The sequence below is a fragment of the Symphalangus syndactylus genome, chromosome 7, assembly GCF_028878055.3.
Source record: "Symphalangus syndactylus isolate Jambi chromosome 7, NHGRI_mSymSyn1-v2.1_pri, whole genome shotgun sequence".
NCBI classification, from domain to species: domain Eukaryota; kingdom Metazoa; phylum Chordata; class Mammalia; order Primates; family Hylobatidae; genus Symphalangus; species Symphalangus syndactylus.
In genome coordinates this window covers 118,004,328-118,024,608 of record NC_072429.2, presented here as the reverse complement: position 1 = coordinate 118,024,608, position 20,281 = coordinate 118,004,328, and the positions used below count along the sequence as shown (strand labels likewise).

The following is a 20,281-nucleotide window of genomic DNA, read 5'->3' as shown; positions in this document are numbered from 1 at the left end:
TAGTTTATAAAGAGGACCCCTCTTTTGCAGTTAAAGAGCAACACAGCTAAAGAGCCCACTCAAGATCTGACAGGTTTATTGAACTTCAAAGATAGTAGAATGCTCTGCCAAGGCAAATATGTAATGCTAAATTCAGCAGCCTAGTAGGAAAAGCCTAGGAAAACATGAGATGGGACATTTGAGTGAATACCCTCAAATATTGAGGCTCTCCAGAATCCCCCGAACATTTAGAGCTGCAGAGGTGCCACTGCTCCCTCCTTTAATCCCTCCCTATTAATTGCTAGCACTTTCCCTACATAGCAGCCTCTCCCTCAGGAGTCAGCAGAAGGCTTTCTTTAGGATATGTCCTCACTGTTCTGCTGGCTGCCAGGCTGATAACTACAGTTAATCCTCAGATATCCCAGCTGAATTCATGCACGGTATGTTAAAGTATAAGGAGATTATACCCAAAGCAGTTGCAAAAGTTAACTAGCATGTTTTAGTAGGAGCCAGGGGAGTACCAATGAGATTGGATTTTAAGGATGCTTGATCAAGCAAAGCAGAACATAGGACTAGATAAGAAATAATTCTTTAATCCCAGAGGTTGAGGTAACTGAATTACAAAAGAATACACTGCAAGAAGGGATTGGAAAACTCAGCAAAGTTGGCATGTTGGGATAATATATTATGTGAAGGAACAATACTCTAAAAGATTTTATTCTATAGGAAGTCATAGAGGACACATAATTTACCAATGCTTTCAGGAAGGCTCTGGTGAGACGAATCAAGAAGATCATCCTAATATCAGTGATGGATCCCCTCCAAAGACCAGGAATGATGGTATAAAAGGTATTAACACAGCCTGCCTCATCAATAATGAAGGTAAGACCCCAAGATAAGAGTCTAGATGATGAGGCTTAACCACCCACTTCCAGGGGGCTGCACATTCTGGGAGAGATAGTCATAAAGCCTTGACCCCCAGGGATTTATGCAGATGTTTACTAGAACATGGCATTCTTAGGGGCAAGAACAAATGGACAGTGAATGAGGGTACTGCTTATTACACACAATAAAAGAGGCAAGAATAGATGAGCAGGAGGCTTTTGGCAAAGGCTCACATTTTCTTGGTCCGTTCACAAATCTGAACCAGTTTTAAGACCAGGAAACTATTGACTGATGAGGTGGATGGTTTGCCAAAGAAGAACCCTGCAACCCCAGGGCAATTGCATGCTATGATGATTCCCTTGGTCTTTCCCCAAAGAGATGTATGACAACTTATTCAAGTGATTGATATTGGGTCAAGGGGAGTTATAAGACATTTTGAAGGTTTTGGACACAATATCATTTCGCTGTTAGATTGGGTAGAAAGTTAATAAATAGAACACTGGTCAAAGTCCATCTTATGACAAACTTACTGAGTTTGTAAACTAAGCTTTGGTCATCTCCCTGGTCCCTAAATGTATAATTGGGTTTACCATACTTGGTAATTGGTGTAAACCTTGTATTGAATTTCTAGTCTGTATATTAAGAACTATCATACTGGGGAAGCCCAAGTAAAAGTTTCTGAAACTGTGCAGCCCCTCAGCCAATGTACTAAATAAAAAAAAATACTACATTTCAATGGAAGGGGGATGACAGAGAATAGTGCCATCACTAAGGATATTAATGATGCAGGGAAGTTTGTCTTTAATATCTCTCTGTTTAATTCAACAGTATGGCCCTTGCAGGAATCAGAAGCATCCTGGAGATTGACCATAGATAGAATACCACAAGCTCAACCAACTGGTGATCCTGACTACAGCTGTGATGCCAGATGAGGTATGTTATAATTCCCTAATTCACATTGAAAGTGTAACTATTAAATTTAAAATAAAAAACAAAGAAGACTAAGTCTGGGCAACTTAGTTATCCCACATTGGAAAAGTACATAATATCATATTATGGTATGGTGAAGGAATTTGTTCTATCTTAGTCAGAAAAGAGCATCAGAAACAGTTTACTATGTGGATCAGACAGCACTAAACATATTGTTCCCTCTGTACTTTCAAGTATTGTTTCCTCTGTACTTACAAAGGCCTGAATCATCACATTGGCCACATCTGACACTGACAGATTTGTACTGGGACTGGCATAATTCTCCTGTTGTATGTCATAATCTGAAGACCACCTGGATATAACTGTAAAACATGATATTGGTTCATTACATCAATAACATCAGGATAAGCAAGGGCAGAATGAAGAGCTTGGTAAAATGTACACTCCAGAGGGCATGAGATGAACACTCTGAAGATTCAAGCACCTGCTCTTTCTGTAAAAATTTTAGACATCTACTTGTCAGGGGCATATTGGGACCTCCCCTCCAAAGAAAAAGGTAAATGGTTGCATTTTGCTTTTTTAATTCCAAAATGGAAGTACCATGGTTTGCAGGTCTCACTGGGTTTTCTAAGGCAATATGTTTCATAGGAATATCCCTTTGGCTCATACATGGTTTGACATAAAAGGGAATCATCTTTGAGTGGTGTCTGGAACAGAAAAGAGCTGTGCAGCAGATCCAGGCTGTGACATAGCAGCTTGTCTTGGTGATTTCAGTTTACCATAACAAAATGCCACATAACTGGGTGGCTTAAATAACAGAAATTTATTTCCTCACAGTTCTGGAGGCTAGAAGTCCCAAATCCATTTCTGGCAGAGTCAATTCCTATTACGACCTCTTCCTGGCTTGCAGATGGCCATCCTCTTGGTCTGCCCTCACATGACAGAGTCAGAGAGAGTTGCTTTTCTAATAGGTCCACCAGTCCTATGGATTAGGGCCCAATCTTTATAAAATCATTTAGCTTTATCTTCTGAAGATCCTATGTCCAAATACAGTTACGTTGGAAATTAGGGCTTCAACATATGAATTCAGGTGGAGGGGTATGTAAAAACAGAATCACAATTTAGGCCCTAAATTGTGGGTTCTGCATCAAGGTCATGCCATTTAAAGTGGAAAATTAAATGCTTATTAGGAATAGCTTCTACATGCCATTGGGCCCTGGTAGAGACAGAGCACTGGACTATGGGATACCAAGTGACCAGCCACCCAGAGCTGCTCAATTGAGCTAGGTTTTGTTGGGCTACAATCAAGTCATAAATTTGGGTGAGCACAGTAGTTTATTACAAGTGGAGACATTAGAGTGGAAGGCATGAGTAAGCTGCATGAGCAGTTAGCTCAGACTTGCTTGTCAGCCAGCACCTCTCCCTCTAGCTCACACCTTTGCCTTTTATGGGGGCTTCCTTATGTGGGTACATGCTGAAAAATGCATGATAGAGTCATATCCAGGGGTGGTTTTGAAGAAAGTGTTGTGGAAAATATCTTAAAAATAAGTGGAGCTTAATCATCACCTTCCCTTGTTTTTTTGGAGCTTTTTTTTTTAATTGAAGTGAAATCCACATATAAAATTAACCATTTTAAAGTGTACAATTCGGTAGCATTTAGTACATTTACAATGTTGTGCAATCATCACCTCTACCTACATCTTAAATAGTTTCATCACCCCGAGAGGAAATTCAATACCCATTAAGCAGTCACTCTTCAATCCCTCCTCCTTCCAGCCCCTGGCAATTACTGATCTGCCTTCTGTCTAGATAGATTTATTGATTCTGTATATTTCATATAAATCATACAATGACCTTTTGTGTGTGTCTTCTTTCACTTAGCATAATGTTTTCTAGGTTCAGCTATGTTGTCGCATGTATCAGTACTTCATTTTTTTATGGCTGAATAACATTCCATGTTATGGATATAACACATTTGTTCATCCATTCATCCATTGATGGGATTTGGATTGTTTCCTCCTTTCAGGTATTGTGAATGGCCATTTGTGTATAGTATTTGCTTTATTTGCTTGAGTATCTGTTTTAAATTCTTTGGAATACATACCTAGGAGTGGAATTACTGGGTCATATAATTCTATTGTTTGCCTGCCAAAATATTTGGAGGAACTGTCAAATTATTTTCCACAGCAGCTGCACCATCTTACATTCTTATGAGCAATTTACAAGGCTTCCAACTTCTTTTCTTTAAAAAATTATAGCTAATCATCTTAGTGGGTGGTGAAGTGGTAATTATTGTTTTTGCGTTTTCTTGGTAGCTAATGTTGCTGAGCATCTATTCATGTGCTTTTTAGCTGTTTGTATATCTTCTTTGGAGAAATGTCCATTCAAGTGTTTTGCCAATTTTTAAATTGAGTTGTTTGACTTTTTTGTTGAGTTGTAAGAATTCTTTATGTATTCTGGATACTGGACCCTTATCAGATGTATTTGCAAATGTTTCCCATTGTGTAAGTTTTTACTTTCTTTGCAGCATCCTTTGATGTAAAAATAGTTTAAAATTTTGATGAAGACCAATTTATCTGTTTTTTTCTTTGATTGCTTATGCTTTTAGTGTCATACCTGAGAATCCATGGTCAAATCCAAGGTCATTGGGATTTACCCCTATGTTTTCTGAGTTTATCTGATGAAACTTTTGTGGAATAAAAGTGCTCTGAGGTGAGAGAATATATAGTCATGTGCAGTGGGCTTATGGAGTGCTTGCTCCAGAAGCATGAAATCACAGTCAACTTGCATCTAACCAGGGAGCTAGCCCCAAGACTGTGGTCATTGACCATATCACATAACGCACGATCCAGGACCAACCAGCCTGATTGTGTTGGAATAGCCTGCTAAAAGCACATTTGAGGCACCAGCACAGAGGCAATACCCATGACAGTGGGGTGCCATTTTCCTGAATGCTACATGCACATTGAACTTGAGACTTCTATAGAGTATTGTGTTCCCAAAAGGAAAAACTAATCGGCCTGGGAAAAGGGAGATGAAAACAGGAGTGGTCTCATTTACCATCACTCCCAGTGACTCACTATGGACTTTGTGCTTCCCATCCTTACAATTTGGGGTTCTGCTTGGTTACCATTCTGATCTCCAAAGGAGGCTTATTTTTATCTGGGGCAGAGCAAGGGTTTTACTGAACTTACAAGCTGTGGCTGCTGTTGAGGCATTTTGGAGTCTTTAAGCACCAAGCGAGCAGGAAAGAGTTGCCCTCTTTGCAGGGGTAATTGATCCTGATAAAAACGTACATAGGGCTGTTATTACACTATAGAAATAGGGATGAATATGTATGAAGCTCAGGTGATCCACATGGGCACCTTTGTGGTAATTCCTTGCCCAATTATGACTGTGGATGGACAAGTGCAGTGACCCCCACCTGAAAAAGTTACTGTTGTCTTGGATTCAGACCCTTCAAGAATGAGGGTGTGGGTCACACCACCAGATAACTCACCCAGACCTGCTAAAGGTAGGTGATGGCTGCTAAGAGAATTCAGAATGGATGGTTGGAGAGAGAGATGAATATCAGTTGTGGCCCCAAGACCAACTGCAGTGATGTGGCTGAGTTTGACCCACTAACCTTTCTTTTCTAAAAGTCTTCCCCTCAGGATGAGAGGCCCACTGAGGAGCTCCTAGGATATGCATGGAGAAGTGGATTGATTTGGTACAAGGGGTGAAAAGTGGCAGTTATGAAGTGTGCTATTTAGATCTCCAAAATATAACCATCCACAGGGAGTGCAGTTATCTGACAGCACCAGTTGCAGATGACCTCAGGATCTTCCTTCAGTGTCCAAGCCAATGAGCTGAGGCCATTCATTCTGGGCAGTCCACAGGCAATGACTGCACATGGTGTTGGTATGAGGGCTCATCGTTTCTAGTTAGTGTAAGACTCCTCCTCTATGGGCAGTCTTGGTGCTGGAGCTCACTGCTAAATTGGTTGAGACTTTCTCAGAATGAGCACAGTCTGAGGCTCTTCCTACCTAATCTTACTTCTCCTTTCATAAGGCAGAAAGATTTTTTTTCTTACTTGTGCTCTCTCTCCTCTTTATATTTTATAGGCATTATTTCCAACCAACATCTTGTACTTTGAACTGCATCTTGGCTTCTTCTTTCCAAAGGACCTCCTATCCCAGACTTGCATCATCATCACTGGTAGATGATAACTTAGGCTTGAATAAAGTAAGTGGCTCACCTCAGGTCCCACAAATGTTAAATGGACTATTTTTTCACAGTACTTATTCTCATACTGAATAATATCCATGAAATCATGCAATTGATGTGCAAGTTATAATTCCCTAATTCACATTGAAAGTATAACTATTAAATTTAAAATAAAAAACAAGACTAAGTCTGGCCAACTTAGTTATCCCACATTGGAAAAGTACATAATATCACATTTTTTGTTCTATGAAAGCATATTTGGCCAAGAGTTAATTTTTGAGATTTAGTCAAGGTAGTCATTCTGAAGAAATGGAATACCTATCATCTTACTGAGAAACCAATTTCAGTGTTTATGGCTGCCAGCCTCTGTTAGACACTTCATCTTAGTGTCTAACATAGACACTTCCATCAAAACAGTAAAGGAGATAGTCCGGTTTTATGCCCTCCAAGCCAATATTCTATTCCTATGATCTCTAAAATGGAGTATGTGCACTTAAACAAATATGCAAGATAATTAGAGTGACAAAGGAAATATTTTAACTCTATGAGCATAAAATTAAACTTTTACTAATAGGTTGGTGCAAAAGGATTGCAGCTTTTGCCATTACATTCAATAGCAAAAACCACAATTACTTTTGAACCAACCAAATACTTAAATAGGTAGACACCAGTTCATATATTCCACATGCATAAAGTATGTACACTCAAAAATGGAGACAATTGTTAAAACCTGCTGTCTAAAATTAACAAAACACAAACTTTACATTCTAGTGGAGAGGAGGACAAATATAATACATTAATGCTATATGCATATACACCATACATATGTCCTAAGTGCCATGGAGAAAAATGTAGAAAAGGAGAACAGTGAGTGCTAGTGTGAGATTCAAGATTAAATGTGGTTCTGAGGTAGGACCTCACTGTGAAGGTGATGACTAAGCAAAGACCCAAAGAGGGTGCGAAAGCCAGCTCTGTAGGTAACTTGAGAAAAGAGTGCTCCAGAGAGAGGAACTAGGATTGTCCTTTTGCTAAGGGCGCAGCCTAATAAAAGTGTAACTAACATCCTTTTTTATTACAAAGTCGGACATTCAATAAAATCACGAGTCCTTGGTTATGACAAAAATGTTCTAAGATATGACATTTACCATAAATAATTATGTTGTTAAACATTCTGCTAAAACTGCTCTGGGTGAAGAAAAGACCACATTTTTGGATATGGATGTAAAATCTGGGTGAACTGAGGCAAACAGAAATTAAGAGTCTGCACTTTGGAGTCAGACTGTTGGGGTTTAAATCCCAGCTTTCTCACTTGCTAGGCAGGCAGCACTGGATGTTTCTTAAGGTTTGTGTTTTAGTCTCCAAGCCTTTAAAATGGGATAAGAGTATACACCCCATAGGGTTATGAGGAGGAATAAATATTTGAAAAAATGCTGGAAACATACAAAACATGGTATAAATGCTTTTAAAATAAACCAGAATTCTCTCTTTTTAGCATGGATAGCGTTTTTTTGTGAGACAGGGTCTCACTCTGTCACCCAGGCTGGAGCCTCAACCTCCTGGGCTAAAGCAATCCTCCCACCTCAGTTTCCCAAGTAGCTGGGACTAGAGGCACGTGCCACATGCGCCCAGCTAATTTTTAAATTTTTTCGTAGAGATGAGGTCTCACTATATTGCCCAGGTTGGTCCTGAATTCCTAGTCTCAAGTGATCCTCCTGCCTCGGCTTCCCAAAGTGTTGGGAATATAGGCATAAGTCATCACACTCGGCAAAATGGAATTCTCATTTAAATTTCCTTTGCAACGTTACTTCCAAAGACTTACCTCTTTCACCTTCATCAAAGAAAAAAGACTTAACAGACAATTCCTGAGAGACTTTTACACAGAAATGTTTAAAATAGAACTTTTTATACATTATAAGTCTAGAAGCTCTGTCAAATTTATATCAAATCTTTAACTGAATTTCAAAGTGAATGGTGTAATAGATGACCACAAAGATTATCAAATGAATACTTTATTAGAGACATAACACATATAAAATAAATTTCTTTTCATCATGGAGTTACCAGATTTTAAAACCAACCAACACTTTCTCATTTTTACAGCTAAGACATGTTAAATTCTTAAATGCCATAATTTTTGTTCAACTGCTTTGTCATTCAACCCACAAATCTAGAATGCGATTAATCTACAAATCTGCGTATTCACAGATGTGTCTTAGGCTTGGTTTGTAACAATCTAGAAGCAATCTGTTTACAAAAGTGCCACCAAAGTATTTTAAATCAATTTAATGCCACCAAACATAAGCCTGCCAAACCTGGGAAACAAAAATAAAATCTCACAACTAAATTCTAGCAGACTAAATGATTCCAACTAGAATGGACCGTACATCCATATGGCACATTTATGACTTTGTAATATGTAATTCATAATACAGGTTTAGGTGTGTGGTATGGAGCTAGGAAAACCAAGGAAGTGTAGGATATTATAGAAAAGATCTGATGTAAGTATAAAGTCATATGCCTGATTTCCTCAAGCCTTTTGTTTTTCCTCATGTCTTCTGTCTTTATATTTTTATCACAAACCAAGATCTAACAGGGTTCTTTCTAGAGGATTATTAGATAAGTAACACTTGATCATTAAGCACTGATCATGCCACTCATTCACAGTTGTTCTATGTTCCATGAACTCTAATAGCCCAACTTATACATGGCACTCCAAGGGGGTGCTTCAGCCAGAAAGTTAAGGGCTGAAAGAGTAGAACAATACAAAAGCCCTAGTGTGGTGGGAACTGTGGCCTCACTCTTACTTGTTTTTCCATTCAAAACAGTTTGGCACCTTTCCATGACCAGGATCTCTACAGGTAGGTTAAAATACTTTTCTGTGCTATTCAGCCAGAAATAGTTTTTGTGCTGGCTATGATTTTAAAACAGATTTTGTCTGTCACCAGTGCAAAAACAATACAGATGTCTGGGCTAATACAAAAACACGTAAGAATCTACAACTTTATATTTAATACTCTATTCAAATTTAACTCAAAGTAATGCAAAATAATTAGAAGTAAAAACTTAATTCTTCTGAGAGCTCTATTGGGAAAAGCTTCATATATCCACACACAAATATGGGTATATTCATGCACAGGGCAAACAACTGTATTCTGAAGCATAAATAAACTCAAAGTAAGACATCAGTAGCTAGATACCAGTTCCAGTTCCAGTATTGGTTAATGGTCTCTGGGGATCCCATTTTAAGCACTCTCAGATGAGGATCTTGCTCAGTTGTTAGACTATCATTAGTTTGATTAAGCAACTGAAGTTTACTTCATAAATTACTTTTCCCTATATCCAGGACTCTGCCTGAGACAGTTTGAGAAATTTTATACATTCCTCCAAAGGTAAGTATTTGACTATTAACACAAAGGCAATGTGATTATTGCATAATGAGACTAAATATTATGTGGCTTGTCTATTAGGTTTATAAGTTTTCATGATCAGTTCAAGAAAATGCAGAACATATATAACTAATGTTTTACACCAGTGGTCGACAAACTATGGCCCACAGGTTAAACCCAGCCTCCCCTTGTTTTTATAAATAAGTTTTATTAGAACATAACATAACCACACTCATTCATTTCTGTATTGTGTATAGCTGCTTTCACGCTATAACAGCAGAACTGAATAGTTGTGACAGAGACTGTATGGACCATGAAGCATAAATATTTACCATCTGGCCCATTCTAAAAAAAAGTGTGCCAATTCCTGGTTTACACTAAAATATAGAGTCCAGTGGGAAGCCTATTTGAAATGTGTTTTTTTAGGGGCTGTAATTACCAATTAAAATTAAGGTTCAGGTGACTCAGCAACCAAACAAAAGGGATACTAATTTTTTATGAACAATATATTTGTATTTTATGGACATAAAAGGAAACTTTCAGGAGGAAAATAGGGAAAAGGGAAAAAGGAAGAGAAGGGGAGAGATGTAAAATAAAAGGCCATTTCTTTAATATCATAATAAAATTAACATTCCATCCATGAAATAAACCAAAACTTGAGCTTAGAGTCTCTCTCTACTAAACACATTACTTTTGGAATGTTTTTGCATCTGGACAAAATGGTATCCAAATTGATCAGACATATAAAGTAGACAAATGAAACTAACACACGACTGCCAGTTTCTAAGGAGTGTTACGGTCGCCATCTTCGTAAAGCCAGACCCAAACTGCAACCATAACAAGCTGTCGTCATAAAGGCAAAAATCTAAGAAAAAAGAAACAAAAATTCACATGAGATTTACAACACTGACTTATAAACACTGTCCTAAAGAACAACCATATGAAGTTCGACCAATCTACCTAAAGATACTTCAACAACACTTACAAAAATTTTATATTTTTTTGATGATTTGTACAACTGTTTTATTCCCTCGTACGATTACCCAACCCCCTTCCTTTAAACATTTTAGCCCCTAATAATTTTCTCATTTGTGGACAACTTTACACTGAACATTTGTTCAATATGTTCACATTCTGGGCTCACTTATTAAGTATTTGTGAATCCCTAGGCACTGTATTTAAAAATTCAGCATGAAGTTCTGTTCATGTAGTGGCTTCACAGCCAAGGAAGCCAGCAACTATCAGAACCTGAGGATGCATCAGATAATTTCGGTGATGATGGAAGGTAACTTTAAAACTCAACTAAGACAAGTGGAAATGAATTATCAGGTTGGCTTGCTCTTGTATGGGAGACAGTCCCAACAATGATCTCTAACAACAAAAATAATATATTATTTCCTCAAATTATCTACACAAAATGACAAATTCACTCCAATATATGAATTAAAGATGATTTAAAAAACTTAATAAATACCCCAAGGAATATATTTCATCTGCCTATCATCTACTGCAATGGCTGGCATATTTGCCTCCCTTACTCACCTGCACTTTCCTTAATGGCAGGAACTGCAACTTATTCACCCCATCCTCAACACCCAGCAACATTACTTGATAAATTGTAGGCCCACAGTAAGTATTCATTGAATAGAAATAAATTGCAAGCAGCTATCGAATACTAAAGAACAAAACTGGGAAATCTCCCTTACCATCTCTGAAAGTAATCAGAAGCAAAAAACACAACTCTTTTTGCAAAGTAGACATTGCTGTGCAAAGCCAAGCAGTCCTACTGGCTCGCTATGATCTTACATGAACATCAACCTCTTCGTGCTACAGTTTAATCACCCACAACACTGGGGGTGATCATGGCACTTTGCTTACAGGGTTATTGTACAGATAAATAGCTATCATACATTTAATGCCAATGGCTAGCATTGAAGAAAACTATTGTTGCCTGAGGAGTTTCTTGGAGGCCTTGACAGTAGAGTGGAAGTGCTGGTGAATGGTACTCATTGAATACTTACTGAGGCTGCTACGTTTATGTTATACTGGTTATCACTCAGGAGCGGCTGCCCGGTCATGGTTGTATTGCAATGTAAATCATGCAGGGATGTGGCTGCTGCTTCCAATAAAAAGGCTCCAAAATAGAAGACAAATACTGTAAAATGGTAGGCAAAATCCTAAAAGAGGAGAGAAAAGACATCTGCAATTAAAAAAAAATATTTTTCTGTTCCTTATTTTAAATGATGAAGTTTAGGTTAGCAAGATCAAAACATTTAATTAAACAATCTTAACTACATTCACTGTTTATCTTAGCTGCTTTAGAAATGTCAGGCTATTAGAATCCAAGTGAAAATCAACTGACCCATCTTAATTGGCACATTGGTAAACCCTTCCATATACTGAATTTTATAATAATATGTAATTGTAATTTGGATTAAGATGCCATAGAGATCAATGTTAATTAGGATAATATAAAAAAGCCATAACATATGCTGTCTTTAAAATTCAAGTAAAATAGCATTTAACATCTTTTTATTATGGTTATGATAGGTATACATTACATAATTATTTTTGAGCAATTATTTTTATCATTAGAGATTTTCCACTGAAAGATACAGAAGACTAATAGAATTCAATAACATATATTCATATATTTCATTAAAAACTACTAACATATATACTTCCACGAAAAGTATAAGAACTTGTTTATTAGGTTTTTTTGTATGTTGCTGACTTTCATGTGAAGCATAACACTATTACAGTTCATATTGTCTTACCTGAATTAACATACTATCAACACATCACTGTTTATTTTTAATAGCTCCCACATATCAGGTACCTTATGTGCATTATTACTCATCCTTATAACCACCATTTATTATCTCCATTTTACAAAGAATTTCTTCTTTCTTTTCAGTTAAATGACTGTTTAAAGCCACATAAATACTAACTTTTGGAGGCAGAAAAACATGTAGTGTGTCTGGTCCCAAAGTCCAGTTTCTTTAGTTTTCAAAAAAAATTATTTTAATTGACAAAAATCATACATATTTATCGTGTACATGTTTTGAAATATTTATACATTGTGGGATGGCTAAGTGGAGCTAATTTATATATACATAAATATATATATATAAATATATATAAAACCTCCCATAATTATCTTTTTGTGGTGAGAACATCTAAAATTTTTAGCATTTTTCTCTTTTTTTTTTTTTTTTTTTTTTTGAGACGGAGTCTTGCTCTGTTGCCCAGGCTGGAGTGCAGTGGCGCAATCTCGGCTCACTGCAAGCTCCGCCTCCCGGGTTCACGCCATTCTCCTGCCTCAGCCTCTCCGAGTAGCTGGGACGACAGGCACCCGCCACCACGCCCAGCTAATTTTTTGTATTTTTAGTAGAGACGGGGTTTCACCGTGGTCTCGATCTCCTGACCTTGTGATCCGCCCGCCTCGGCCTCCCAAAGTGCTGGGATTACAAGCGTGAGCCACCGTGCCCGGCCAAATTTTTAGCATTTTTCAAGAATACAATACACTGTTATTAACTGTAGTCACCATGCTGTACAACAGATCTCTTGAACTCATTTCTCCTAACTGAAATTCTGTATTCTTTGACCAACATTTCCCCAGTCCCCCATCACCCCATACCCTGGTAATCACCATTCTATTCTCTACTTCTGTGAATTCAACTGTTTAAGATTTCACATATAAGTGAGATCATGTGGTATTGGTCTTTCCATGCCTGGCTTATTTCACATAACACAATGTTCATCTATATTGTAAATGACAGGATTTCTGCCTTTTTAAAGGCAATTAGTATTGTGAATATATACTGCATTTTCTTTATCCATTCATCTACTGGCCCTTAGGTTGATTCCATATCTTTGGGTTTTGAATAATGGTGTATTGAAAATGAGAATGCAGATATCTGATTTCATTTCCTTTGGATATATACCCAGGCGTGGGATTGCTGGATCATATGGTAGTTCTATTTTTAACTTTTTGAGGAACTTACACACTGTTCTCTATAACGACTGTACTAATTTACATTCCTACCAACAGTGTGCAAGGGTTCCCTTTGAAGTCTACCTTCTTTCCTATCAAACCTGTTATTGATTTCTATTACTGTTACAGCAGTATTACAAAGGAGAGCATTGCACTGCCTTTGTAAATTCCCATACAGCAAATGATACTGTTTACAGAGATTGTTCTCACATCTGGCCAGGCACAGTGGCTCATGCCTGTAATCCCAGCACTTTGGGAGGCTGAGGCGGGTGGATCATGAGGTCAGGAGATAGAGACCATCCTGGCTAACACGGTGAAACCCCGTCTTTACTAAAAACACAAAACAATTAGCTGGGTGTGGTAGCGGACACCTGTAGTCCCAGCTACTTGGGAGGCTGAGGCAGCAGAATGGCATGAACCTGGGAGGCGGAGCTTGCAGTGAGCCAAGATCGCACCACTGCACTCCAGCCTGGGCGACATAGCAAGACTCTGTCTCAAAAAAAAAAAAAAGTTCTCACATCTAAAATACTCTGCTAGGACAAATTTAACCATGGGTAAGAACTACAAAGGTGTGCTTTCTATTAAATAACTGTCATTTGTAAACTGATTGATTCACAAATGCCTTCAAAAGATTTAAGAAAAGTGTTACATACTGGCCACTTGTTTATAGGAGAGATGCTCAAATACATGTGGTTATTCAACAAATATTAGTTGATGAAGGTCAAACCCCAAATTGAAATGTCACCATTTTTAATGGCTGAATGAAATGATGCTAGATCTTAGTAAGAAAAATTAAGAGAAAATTTGTCTGAGATCATTAGGCACTCATTTAACTTACTGAGGTGAATCATCAGAAATAGTTTATCTTTAAATAAAGAGATTTGGTGACAGGACCTGCAACTCTTCATGTGATCTGATCCCTTGATTTCTCTACCATTACATACCTTTTTCAATGTCATCCACATTCACCTCATTGTGGTCCCTAGGAAGCATGTTATAGCTCAAGGATGCTACTCTTTACACATGGTATTGTCTCTGCCAGAAAGGATTCTGCCCACAAGCAATTACTGCTTGCCCCTTCCCCCTCTCTCTCTCTATTCCTGCCAATTTTGCTTCTTCCTCCCTTCTTTTCAGAAGTATCTGAATTAAATTGTGGTTTCAAGGCTTTCCTGTCCAATCCTATTTCTTCCCCTTTCATCTTTTATAGGTGTTACTTCCCAATACACTTCTTGCACTTCTCACTCCATATGCTTGGGTCATCCTATCCAGCCAGGGTCATATATACTCTTGGGAGAAAATACATAGTGTGGAATTTATGGCAATGCCAGTGTGAAAATCACTATGGAGGTTCCTGGAGTTTTAGAGCCTCTAGTAACCTGCACTGGAGAGTGACAAGTCTTTGAAAAGCAGCTCCTGGTACTAGACCTGGTAGAGAAGAAACACTTGATCATGAGACACCAGTGGCCAGGCATCCAGAACTGCTTAATTTGAATTGGGTCCCATGGAAGCCACTAACTCAAAAAGTCAGGTGGGCTAGCAGCTGTCTCGTTGTGCTAGGAAGGGCACATATGATATTGACCTGAGCAAGACCAGTTAACAAGAGGTAACTGCATGAGCAGGTAGCCTAGGCTCTTAGGCTCTCATATTACCCACCAGAGTGGAACTGCTCTCCTTCCTCAGTTCATACCTATGGCCACAGGGAAGAGGGGTTTCCTTATGCCCACCTGAAGGAGAAAAAAACCCTGGGCTTTGTTTTTAGAAGAGTTGGCTCCTGTGTGGTTGCAAGGTGGAAAGGGGCAGCAGCTGTACTATATGTGCATTATAGCCACATTCAGAGTTGGCTTTGAAAGACAGTGGTTAGGGACTATTTTCCCAATGGGTAGAGCTGAGTGATGATGCATGTCATACACTTTGCTCAGAAAGAAAAGTGGCCCATGGCTGGGTGTGGTGGCTCGTGTCTGTAATCCCAGCACTTTGGGAGGCCGAGGTGGTGGATCACTTGAGGTCAGGAGTTCAAGACCAGCCTAGCCAACATGGCAAAAGCCCATCTCTACTAAAAATACAAAAATTAGCTGGGCACGGTGGTGCATGCCCGTAATCCCAGTTACTTGGAAGGCTGAGGCAGAAGAATTGCTTGAATCCAGGAGGCGGAGGTTGTAATGAGCAGAGATCCTGCCACTGCACTCCAGCGTGGGCGACAGAGCAAGACTCCATCTCAAAAAGAGGAAAGAAAAGAGGCCCACAGTGAGAATATACATAGACTGATGATCAATAGCAAATAGCCTACTGTACTTGTCAGGGCCATGGGATAAAACAGATCAAAGCTTCAGGGACAAGGAAGGGATACGGGATTAGGCATAGTATGTGGAGATCTTTCTGTTACTTGGTAATGCTTACCAGAAGCATCGCTTTGGAATGCTACATAGCCAAAAAGGACCCTTCCAGTTGATGTTAGCAATCCTTTGTCATCAATCGCCCCATACCTGGCATTATGGGCACACAAACAGAGTACCCATGGTCAGAGAAAGTGGCCATGGAAAGGCCCAAGAGCATGGCCTCCTTATTGCCAAAGCTGATCTACCCACTGCTTCCTCTGAATGTTGAGCTGCCAGCAACAGAGACCAATTCTGAGCTCCTGATAAGGGATTATCCTCAAGGGGACCAACCAGTCACCTGTAGTAAATGAATGCAAACTGAGCTCCTACCTTCCTGGAGGGCAAAATATTTCACTCTCACAAAAACAGACACCCATAATCGTTATTCTCACTAAACTAGAATTACCTAGGGCATCGATTTATGAATTTGCTTTTCTGACTCTCTGAGCTTGAGCCACTGGCTATATCCAAGGATTTACAGACTGCATTCACTCACAGGCATTCACGCAGTCTCTGATCAAGGAAACCACTTCTCAGCAAAGCAGGAGTGGAAATGGGTGCCTACCCATGGGCTGCACACATACTGCACCACCTAGAAGCTGCTGGCCTGGCCTGATAGCATAAAGGAATAGCTGGCTGAAGGCACAGCTTGGAGGCATTAATGAGGATGGGGGTCATCCTTTAGGATGCAGTAGATAAACTGAAGAAGAGTTTCCTACATGTTATTGTGTCCCCATTGGAAGAATGTAAACTTAGTAAAAGCGAGTTTCTCCACTTGTCATCGCTTCTAATAACCTGCTGAAATCCTTTATGATTTATGTCCCCACAACTCTAGGTTTTTCATAGTCAGGGGTCCTTGTCCCCAAAGGGGTACTCTTGACAGAGGATACAGCAATGGTCCCATTGAGCTACAAGCTATGGCTACTCTCTGGCCACTTTGGACTCTTTTGTCCCGGGACAAAAAGGCAGGAAGAGGAGTTACCATCTTGACAAAGGTAGTTGCCACTAAACATCAAGAGAAGGCAGAGCTGCTGGAAGTCAGGATGGCAGTAAGGAGCATGTATTGCCCTAGTGTATGTGCCATAGGAGGGCGAGAGGAATTATATGTAGACCTCAGGTCATCTGCTTGAGGTCTTCTTGGAAGTCTCTCTGCCAATTGTGACTAAAACAAGTGTAGCAATGCTGGCCTGAAGCAGATGTGGTTGCCAGGTGCCCTGACTCAGGAATGAGATTTGGATTCACCACCAGGAAACCACTGAGACCACCAGACAGGAAAGCTGAGAAGAGGAATGTAAAATGGTCAGTGGAAGAAGAAGAGTACCAGTTGGCCTTGAGACCAACTCCAACGAACGGAGATGTCATGTATCCCTCTAACCTCTCTAAGTCTTTCTTCAGGAAGAAAGGCACACTGGAACCCCAGAGGAGCGACTCCACAGATGCGTATGGAGAAATGGATCTGCAGTATGAGAGGAGAGACTGGAGCATCTAGTTGTGCACTGCACACATTTTCCATCAAGAAGGAACTTGGTTTAGCTGTGAGGCATGCAGGTAGCTGACAGCCTCCAGCTTTAGTGGATTTGAGATCTGCTACAATGCATGAGCCAAGGCCACATTCTTCCTGGATATCCCCCAACCCCACTAATGACAGCACAGTGGAGGTACTAGTGCTTGGCCACTTGTGCCCAACACAAAACTCTCAAAGGACAGGCTGTGCTCTGATGTTCTGTATGGATTTGGTCAAGACTTTGTGGAGTATATAATTCTGGGTCTTCTTCCTGATCTTACTTCCTCCTTAATTTTCTTTTACAAGTGTTATCTCCCCTTCCCCTTAAACAAACAACAACAACAACAAAATGCACAAAAAGCCCAAACCAAAACTCTTGTACTTCTCAGTCCATCTTAGAGTCTGCTTCCCAGTGAAGCTGAGATGACACGTATGTTGTTTTGGCATGCTAGGATTTTCCTTTTTGGCTATTAACATAACAATGCATTAATTTTGTAACAATTTCTTTACTTACATTGTCTACTACAACAAAATCTTTGAGAGCAATTGCTAGATCTGTCTTTTTTCACAATTGTATTCCCAGGGCCTAGTATAGGGCCAACTACTCAGTAAATATTCCCAACCCCTGGGGGACTGTACTTGTGTTTGTATTTGGCCATCCTGAGTGTACTATTCCAATTTGTGCCAGGTGTGGGATGTGCATTGGATGTGTGTTAAGAAGGTCTTCCACAAGGCTCACTCATTGCATATGACAGCCCAGATCATTTCTGCTAAGCCAGTGGTTCTGAAATGTTAGCCTGCATCAGAACCACCTGAAGAGCTTGTTTAAACAGAAACAACTGAGTCCTACTCCCAGAGTTTCTGACTTAGAAGGTCAGGGTGGAACCTGAGAATGTCCATTTCTGACACATTTCCAGATGCTGCTGCTCTTCTGGCCAGGACCACCATTTGTGAATCTCTGCCCTAGGCCCCTGGCCTCCACTATTAGCAGATGAGCCCAGCCTCTTTCTTAATTGCCTTCATGTGCTCTTGCTGTTTCACCAATCTTATCAATGCTCACATACCCCAGAGCACTGCCCACTCTGTGTTTGCCTTTCCTCAGCCTCAAGCATAGCTTCCACCCCACGCCCCTGCAAGTGACTATATCTCACATTCTTGTCTTAAGCCCATGCTTTGCTCTTCGGTTCAGGGTCAAACTTCCATCTACTAGTTAGAAAAAAGCTGCATTGTGTATAGGGGGATCCTCGTTTACATTAGCAGCAGCAAGAAAAATGGATGACAACCACTTTGAACCTGTTTTCTCATTTGTAAAAATGAGAACAAGAATACTTATCACCCATAAAGAATTGTCATTCAGGTCAAATAAGCAAATGAATATGGGGCCAGAAAATATAGCTGAGGACATGCAAGATATTAAGCAGTGGATGGAGCTGAAGGCCGTTATTCTAAGTGAAGTAACTCACTTACTTGAAAACCAAATATTGTATGTTCTCAGTTGTAAGTGGGAACCAAGCCATGGGCATGCAAAGGCATACAGAGTGGTATAATGGACATTGGAGACTCAGGAGTGGGTGAGAAGAGGGGAAGGAGGGATAACAAACTACATATTGGGTACAATGTATACTACTCAGGGGGCTGTTACACTAACATCTCAGATTTCACCACTATGCAATTCATTCATGTAATAAAAAACCACATGTACCCTACAAGCTATTAAAATAAAAAAACTCTTAAAAAAGCAATATATTAAGTGATGTCCATAACAGGCAAATGATCAAATGTGTGCCAGTTATACTTTGGGGGAATAAAGGAAAACATGTTTAATTGCATAGGATTTTTAAATAGCTCTATTTTTCTAAAATGTATCTTTCCTTAGTACCCTTCCCCTACAAAGGGGACTATAAATTTAGAATCTTCTGTTTAAAGTTCCACAAAAATGGTATTTTTTCTCTCCAGAAAAACAGAAAAGCTATTTCAAAACCAAAGTCTCCTTATTTTCCCGGAATAGAATGAGGCAAGTATTTAGTACTTTATATCTCTTATTAGATATTACATTTTTATTTCACAGCTAGAAAGCTCAGGAAAAACTGCTGAAGCTATCTATCATGAATGTAAATTTAATTTCTTAGTCAATAAAACCCAGAAGAAATAGTAAACTCAATATCCTACAACAAATACATTTAGTAAATAAGTTCTTTATCAAAATGCATTCTTGCTTCCTTCAAGCATGGTATAAAGTGGTAATAAACTATCATCACAGGAGAAAACAACTATTTTTGAGCCAGTAACGTCTAACAGTTCCAGAATGCAACAATTAAAAATTGTTACCAACTTGTGACAATTCCATTATATACATGGCTAAAAAGTTTTCCTGGGAGAGGGTACAAAGTATGTTACCAAACCTATCAAAAGCAAGCCATGCAATAAAAAATGACTGAATAATAAAAGATACACAAAAGAAGAAAAAAAGAGAAACCCTTTCAAAATAGGGAAAACATTTAATAAATTCCTTGAAGACAAGAGTTGGCTCTTAGAAAGCACGCCTACCATACAATCAACCCTGTGCACTGCTATTACCATTTTGCCTCAGTAACAGTGGACTACTCCAGCTAAAAGACCACAGGTAACCTTTGCAGCTGACCTGTGAAACAAAGATTTCCAATTTCAGCTGTCACTTTCATAGAGTAGCACAATTAAAACAACAGAAACGCTTGACATTTAATTTTCTGAACATCAGATATAATGCTACAAATGGGTGGGAAATGCAAACTTCGGAAAACAAATTAATAAGGACATGAATGACTGTACTCAATACCAAATATATTATTACCATTTTACAGAGGAAGAAATTAAAATTGAGAGAGGTTAACAATTGTGCCCAAAGCTACACAGCTACTAAGCAAACCAGATCTATGCTCAAAGCCCATGCAGGACTGTAACCATGGTACTCCACTTCCTTCTTAGCTTTATACTAAGCTATGCCATTTGCTCCAGGGCTGGCTTAAAGGCCAGCCACATT

At 39.2% G+C, this 20,281-nt stretch overlaps 1 protein-coding gene and 1 long non-coding RNA gene across 2 annotated transcripts in view; one reads left to right on the top strand and one right to left on the bottom strand.

The window, feature by feature from the left end:
- The first annotated feature begins 691 nt into the window (after positions 1 to 691).
- LOC129486749 (uncharacterized) overlaps positions 692 to 20,281 on the top strand; it is a 23,182-nt gene continuing 3,592 nt past the window's right edge. Inside the window, exons 1-2 of the long non-coding RNA XR_008659074.2 lie at positions 692 to 861; positions 1,693 to 1,797. This is a non-coding gene — a long non-coding RNA (uncharacterized lncRNA). The remainder of the gene's footprint in view (positions 862 to 1,692; positions 1,798 to 20,281) is intronic.
- The window catches only part of MAL2 (mal, T cell differentiation protein 2), a 27,412-nt gene continuing 15,124 nt past the window's right edge, over positions 7,994 to 20,281 (bottom strand). The window contains exons 3-4 of the mRNA XM_055287116.2: positions 11,408 to 11,563; positions 7,994 to 10,251 (exon numbers count right to left, since the gene is read on the bottom strand). Coding sequence (XP_055143091.1) covers positions 10,180 to 10,251; positions 11,408 to 11,563 — 228 coding nt within the window. The 3' untranslated portion in view covers positions 7,994 to 10,179. The remainder of the gene's footprint in view (positions 10,252 to 11,407; positions 11,564 to 20,281) is intronic.